General features: G+C 40.2%; 1 protein-coding gene across 1 annotated transcript; it reads right to left on the bottom strand.

The window, feature by feature from the left end:
- Positions 1 to 405: 405 nt before the first annotated feature.
- Positions 406 to 6,303, bottom strand: LOC147530751 (protein disulfide-isomerase-like). The gene is made up of 11 exons (XM_086647019.1): positions 6,057 to 6,303; positions 5,342 to 5,952; positions 2,905 to 3,192; positions 2,489 to 2,674; positions 2,244 to 2,369; positions 1,998 to 2,135; positions 1,762 to 1,881; positions 1,556 to 1,673; positions 1,329 to 1,441; positions 1,013 to 1,210; positions 406 to 526 (listed from the first exon to the last, which is right to left on the bottom strand). Exons 1-10 carry the CDS (start codon positions 6,301 to 6,303, stop codon positions 1,019 to 1,021), a joined length of 2,139 nt encoding a protein of 712 aa, XP_086503145.1. The 3' UTR covers positions 406 to 526; positions 1,013 to 1,018.
- Between the last annotated feature and the right edge of the window lie 1,295 nt (positions 6,304 to 7,598).

Below are 7,598 nucleotides of genomic sequence, written 5' to 3'. Positions count from 1 at the left end.
TATATGTACTCAGTTTTGGGGCCAATAGCTCATAGACATTCCAATTGAATAAAAAGGTCAAAACGCGTGTGCTCTCTTGTACCTAACTCCTTTCTTCTTTTTTCTTAATTTTGAACACATTCTTATCTCTTTGAAAACTCTTTTTTCTTAATTTTTTTTTTTTCTAAGTTCACAAAATGGTTGTTTCTTGCAAATGTAATCATTTTACTATCAATTTGATAACATCTCTAAAATAAAATAAAAGGTCGGATTATTTATTTTTGCAAATATTTGTTTGCAAAAAGTTGAAGTAAGAACTACTTCACACAAAACAATATTTTATTACTCTATAAGCTCCAAAATGTGAAAGACTAGGATTTGTTACTACAAACAAAACAAAGAAAAAGCCGGTGAAACCAAAGTCCAACTAGTAACAAGAATAAGATAGAGTAGTTGTTCCGACGAGTTTGCTCTAATCCCCTCGGCTGAATTCTGTTACCCAAGCACTTCTTCTCAGTCATCACACAACAAGCTTATTTGAGTCTTCCTGCAAATTTGTAGTAAAGAGATATATGCCACACATAAGGAAAGCACAAAGCAGTAGCGAAGGCACAAAAAGAAAACACAAACAAGTGCCTTGCCATAACGTCATATCTTGATAACGTATTGTGGCCAGAGCTCGAAGGATCAGGTGAGGTCGTATCTTAACATCACTGTGACGAAACAAATCTGCCCTTCCTACGTTTTGGCTACTAAGGAATGGTGTTTGGCGCTTTTACGTAGCGCAACCCACACCACACTTGAGAGAGGTGGTGCGGGATTGTTTATAGCCTCGTGCCACACCATGGTCTGGGACATAACTGGATGGGGTGCTATTGTTCTAACCCGTTAGTACCAAACATTAGCCCATTACGATGTGCTCCATTTTGCCACGGCAGATCGGCGCTACCTGTTTATAAACGTGTCGGGCCAAAAGGGGCTATGCCAGTCTGTTTCTAGGTCGAGAAGAGTTGGGGAAAATTCTAACACTCACCTTAAATTATAGCTCATCTTTTACTGATTCCTCCTGCTTCACAGTTGTATCCTTGTTCTTGTTGATAAAATTGATGATATCTTCCTTCGTCCTACCACCATCATACTTGACTAGATCCCCGGTTGATGATTTGAAGTACATTGTTGGAAAACCTTCAACATCGAAAGTTTTGGTTGGGAAATCATTTGCAGTCGCATCCTACAACAAGTCAGAACACAATTCTTAATTGAACCAAATTTACGGAAGCAATCCTCCAAACAGAACAAGAAAACAAATAATCTTTTATGGTAAATTTAGGGCAAAAAATGCGACTTACTATCTTTGCAATGACAACATCGGTGTCGGTTTGGAATGAGACAGCAACTTCATCTAGTATTGGAGCCAATTCCTTGCAATGTCCACACCAAGGTGCATAAAACTCGAGCAAAACTGCATTAAACACATCACACATAAAGAAATCAGCCAAGAGAAACTCTCAAATGTCTTTGGAATTAAATCGACAGAAGAGTGTACAACATTGATGAGACATTTTAAAGTACTCACCATTTTTGGCAGAGTTGAAGACAAAGTCATGGATATTATCACCAACAACAACCTTGACAGGTTCATCGTTAACCTCGGGGATAGGTTCCGACTTTTTGAAAGGTTTGGCTTTGCCATCCTACAAAGTAACAGTTTAGTCAGGAAAATTACAGTGAATATATGCCAAGATATCAGAAATGAAAGAACAAGAAAAGAAGAAACATCACCATGTATTCTTTAAACCAAGGAGCAATATGATCTGCCTCCAATTTTGATTTGAAATATTTCTCTCCATCCGCAGCTTGAAAGAAGACGAGAGGTGCTTGATCTTGTTTAAGTCCAAAATACTGTCCAATTCAAACGTTGAAAAAAACAACGTACTCTGGTTAAGAAACCGTTACAAAGAATGTGAGAATAGTCCCACATTGACACACATAAGTTTGTAACTAAGATTTCAGCTTACCTCCAAGGCATCCTTGCTAGCCTCAAGGTCTCCAACCAAAAAGTTTAAACCCTTTCCTTTGTTATTTTCTGCAGCGTCACGGAATTTGGATTTCAAACCATCAGCATGTTCGTCACTGAACTTGACGAACAACATTGCCTGTCCCTTTCCACAACAATGAATCATTTTATAAGCATTTCGACAGAGCTAGAGTAATTGTTAATATAATTTCAATCTCTGAGTTATCGATCCAAAAGAGGCTTTTACCTTGGAATTGGGGCAGTTAAAGTATTTTTCAAGATAGGGGAAGTTACTTTCGTCCTCGTCATAAACAGTAACAAGTGGAACGGTAGCTTGTTCAACGAACTTCTCCAACGTCTCAACATGGAAATCCTACAATATCAAAATACCCATAGAACTTGAATTCAATATGAAAGGAAATGGGAGGTTAAGAAAGAACTTCAAACCAAAGAGAAGTCTGAATTGAAACCTGTGAAGATACTAAAAAATACCTGAAAATCGACAAAGGGTTCATCGAAAGGCTTCAACAACCTAATTGTTGGTCCACTCACAGCATCACCTCTTGGTTCTAGTTTAGCATCCAAAGTATGGCCAAAGTCGTAGTCGGATCGAAGTTTCTTGGCTAAGATGGTAAAGTTCTCAAATTCCTCCCCTGAAAATTTTGGAAATATGCCAACCTTCAAAGAATAGATTAGTACGCAGTTAGCAAACGGACAACCATCAAGAGCCCAACCTAATGAGTTCGGGTTTAAACATCAAATTTTGGACAAAGCCCAAGTTCGTGACCACTCCAACCAAGGGTTGTTCGTTATATACAAATATTAGCTCAGCTCAAGCATGACTTTGAGATTCAGCTTATAAAATCGTCTTTCAATGTATTAATGGAAAACGAAAAAAATAATCTTACCAAAAATATATTCTTGTCATTGATGAGAGTGGAAGCATCTTGAGCAGATTTAATTTCAGTTGATGGAGGACCAACTTGTTTCTTCAAATACTCAACAATACCATCAGCTTCCCTAGGACCCTTGTATTCTTGGCTATCTTTACCTCCATCTCTTAAAATCTTGATCGTGGGAAAACCCTCAATTTTAAATTCATCTGCTATTCCTTTGTTTGATTCATCACTTGCATCAACTTTTGCTAGAATAATTGGAGGATCTTGGCTACTCAAAATAGATGCAGCTTTCTCATACTACAAAAATAAAAAATCAACCCAAATCAGTCTTTTAAATCGAGTCATGCATCTGTGGGTGGATAGTAACAAATATTAATCTAAAATCTGACTCAAGTCAATTTAAATCAGAGTGAAATTTCATATCCAATTTAGATAATAAAAAAACACGGAAAATATTAGTTACCTTAGGAGCTATATCCTTACAATGCCCACACCTATCAAGGGGTGCAAAGGAACACGTCAAATCACAAGAAATTATGTAATTATATGATTTCTTAAACGAATTTAGTAAAGAATTCGTCAAACTATAAATAGATGTATTAACTTGAAAATGACTCGAACACGACCCTCGTTATGAAATCTACTAATATATTTAAAGTTGAAGAAGTCTTTACAAGAAGGAAACTGTGAAAATATAAATACCTTGATGATTGTCACTCTCGGATGAAGCCGAGAGGGAGACTTGATTGATGTCTCGGTTATAACCGAGTAGGCACTCGAAGGTGACGAGTGGAAGAAGATGAAGATGATCACACTCGGTGAAGCCGAGTGGGAGAAGAAGAAGATGAAGACTCGGTTTGATCCGAGAGAGAGACAAGTTATTAGTGGTAGGGATGAATACTTTGGTAAAATACCTTTTATTATACACAATAACTTGATTGTACAATTATGTATGGTTATGTATATATAGGATACAAAAGAGGAAATTGAAAACAACTAAACTCTATAATAGTTATCTAAATATAATCCTAACTACTAAGGAATCCTAGTTGTAATAGGATTCCTATGGGACCAAGTCCACTCGGTTTGGCCGAGTGGAGTGGACCTTCCAACACTCCCCCTCAAGTTAGAGCGGGAATGGAAGTAACGCCTAACTTGCCAATTATGTTCTTGAGCGGTTCTGCACCAAGTGGTTTTGTGAAGATGTCCGCTAACTGATTTTCTGTACTGGTGAAGCGTGTGGCAATGACGTTGTCTTTGATCTTTTCACGAACGATGTGGCAATCTATCTTAATGTGTTTTGTTCGTTCGTGGAAGACGGGATTATCGGCAATGTGGAGAGCGGCCCGATTGTCACAGTAAACTGTCATCGGTCGGAGTGGCCGATTCCAAAATCAAGTAGTAAATACTTGAGCCATTGTAGTTCGCATGTAAGAATGGCTAAAGCTCGATATTCTGCTTCAGCTGAAGATTTGGCAACTGTGGGTTGCTTCTTTGATTTCCAAGAGAGAGGGCTGGACCCTAACATTGTGAAGTATCCAGTAGTTGATCTACGGGTTGAAGGGCAGCCTGCCCAATCCGAATCACAGTATCCTGTAATATGGAGTGAGCTGTCTGCGGATAAGAAAACTCCTTTATCAAGGGTACCTTTCAAGTATCGTAGTACGCGGTGAGCGGCGTCTAAGTGTACTTGGCTAGGTGTTTGCATGAATTGACTAAGGTTATTTACGGCATAGGTGATATCTGGCCGTGTAACCGTTAGGTAAAGTAATCGGCCGATTAGGCGGCGGTAAACCGACGGGTCTGGCAAAGGTGTGTCGTCGGTAGGACTGAGACGAAGTTTCTGTTCCATGGGAAACTCAGAAGGACGTGCAGCGGTGAGTCCAGAATCTTTTAAAATATCAAGGGCATATTTCCGTTGACATAGGAAGTATTGTAAACGGCTCAGAAGGACGTGCAGCGGTGAGTCCAGAATCTTTTAAACTCAGATGCCTTGTGATGAGCGAGATACTTCGATACCAAGAAAGTATTGTAAACGGCCCAGATCTTTCAATGAGAAAGCAGTATTTAAGAATAATTTTAACTGGGAAATAGCTTTATTATTATTTCCTGTAATAATTATGTCGTCTACATAGACGAGAATGTAAATTTGAGTGGAGTGAGAACGAAAAGTAAAGAGAGAGTAGTCGCTTTTAGATTGCGAAAAACCTCGTTTGATGAGAACGGAGGAAAATTTGGAGAACCATTGACGGGAGGCTTGCTTAAGGCCGTACAGAGATTTATGAAGCCGACAGACTTTAGACTCCCCCTGAGATGAGAAACCGGGGGGAAGTTTCATGTAAACTTCTTCATTCAGATCACCTTGAAGGAATGCGTTGTTAACGTCCAATTGGTGGAGTGACCAGCCTTTAATGGCGGCAAGAGAGAGGAGAACACGAACAGTTACCAGTTTTGCCACTGGGGCAAAAGTGTCACTGTAATCTATTCCCTCAATTTGTGTGTAGCCCTTGGCTACTAAACGGGCCTTGTAACGTTCGATTGAACCGTCAGATTTGAATTTGATTTTGTACACCCATTTGCAACCAATAGGTCTTTTGTCAGGTGGTAGACTGGTGATAGTCCAGGTTTGATTTTCTTCCAAGGCGGAGATTTCTTTGGCCATACCGTCTCTCCAATGTGAAGATTTCATTGCTTGAGTGAAAGAGCTAGGTTCGGTAGTAGATAGTACCGATGATAAAAATTGTTGATGAGATGTAGAAAACGAATTTATGGAAAAGTAGTTTTCAAGTGGATACTTGTCTGTATTCGTGTTGGAACACACGTAATCGTTAAGATAGGATGGTGGGCGTCGTGACCGGGAAGGCCGGCCGGAATCCGAAGCCCCATCGTCCGAAGATGGAACGGTAGGAGAAGAACCGTCATGGACGGTGGTGTCGGCAACAGCCGAAGAGGCCCCGGAATTGGGGTTGACAGGAGTGTCAATGGGGGTGTCTGAAGGCACCCCTGTATCGTTTAGTGGATCAGGGACTGATCCATCAGAGGTGTCTGAAGGCACCTCTGCATTGTCATATCGGACAGGAACCGATTCAGGGTGTCTGAAGGCACCTCTGTATCGGCATCACTGGCCGGGATGGCAGGAACAGTAGGCACTTCGGTGCTACTGTTAGACGGTGAATTAATTGTTGTCGGAAAGGCAATGTCGTCGTCGTCGTCGATTGATAAGAATGGTGTCGGACGAGGAGAATAGTTTGTCGCCGAAGGTGAGGAATCGGACATAGGAAATTGATTTTCAAAGAATGTGACGTCTCTAGAGACGAAAATCCGTTTTGTGGAGATATCGTAAATACGATATCCTTTTTGTCCACTTGGATAGCCAAGGAAGATGTCGGCGGAAGAGCGAGCATCCATCTTTGTTTTGACCAAAGGAATACGAGCAAAACAAAGGCATCCGAACACACGTAAGTGGGAAAGATTCGGAGGAGTACCCATGAGGACTTCATGTGGTGATTTTCCAAAAAGGATGGGTGTTGGTAATTTGTTAATGAGATAGACGGCGGTTAGAACGCATTCACTCCAAAAGGATAGAGGGAGGTGAGCTTGAAGGCGTAAAGAACGAGCTACCTCAAGAATGTGGCGATGTTTTCGTTCGACAACCCCGTTTTGTTGGGGTGTGTGAGTACAACTACGTTGGTGGGTAATCCCTTTATCAAGAAACCAACTTTGTAGTGAATTATTCATGAATTCGGATCCATTGTCGGATCGAATTGTTTTAATTTTGCAATCGAATTGCGTATGAACGTAATTAAAAAAGATTTTAATTATCGTATTTGAGTCCGATTTTGAACTAATGAGAAATATCCAAGTACAACGAGAAAAATCGTCGACAAGGATTAAGAAATAACGACACCCGGAGGTGGAAGGAACCGGAAAGGTACCCCATAAATCTACATGTACTAACTCAAATATATGAGAGGAGGAAGTAGTACTAGTAGGAAAAGGTAATCGACATTGTTTTGAAAGTGGACATACTTCGCATGATACTTTATTTGATAAAAAACCAAAATTCATACATGGAAGCTTAGAATTAAAATATTGAAAACGGGAAAAAGAAGGATGGCCTAAACGTTTATGCCATAAAACAAAAGACTCATGACTAGAACTATCTCGAACTAAACTTGAAACCGAAAGGTTGGGATGCTCCGTGCGAAGGAAGTAAAGGTCGTCATGAAGACTACCATGCCCAATCTTTGTCCTCGTTGTTCGGTCCTGAAAAAGACATAAGTCATTATCAAACAAGACGGTACAACCAAGGGATTTAGAAACTTGAGATATAGATATGAGATTAAATTGAAAAGATGGAATATGAAGCCTATCTTGTAAATAAAATCTATTGGAAAAATAGACAGAACCAATATGGTGCACCTTAACCCGTGAACCGTCGGGTAATCGAACGTATAGGTCGGGAGGTGCAAGAGAATATGAAGAAAAACGAGAGAGAGCCGAACATATATGTTTAGCGGCTCAGGAATCAATAACCCAAGGGGGATGAAAAGAAGAAGTATACTTACCGGTGAGATTAACGAGTGGATCTTTGTTGAGACGGAGAGAGGTTGTGGGCAGTTTGTGTTGATCTAATAATGCCAAAACCGATTGATATTGTTCCGGGGTGAGAGATGTTTGTAGGCACCCCCGGTCCAACTTGG

The sequence above is a fragment of the Eschscholzia californica genome, unplaced genomic scaffold, assembly GCF_041429995.1.
Source record: "Eschscholzia californica isolate CP2 unplaced genomic scaffold, dmEscCali1.0.p SCAF_6, whole genome shotgun sequence".
In the NCBI taxonomy this organism is placed as follows: Eukaryota; Viridiplantae; Streptophyta; class Magnoliopsida; order Ranunculales; family Papaveraceae; genus Eschscholzia; species Eschscholzia californica.
The sequence above is the reverse complement of the archived record's forward strand: the minus strand, read 5'-3'. Positions and strand labels throughout refer to the sequence as shown.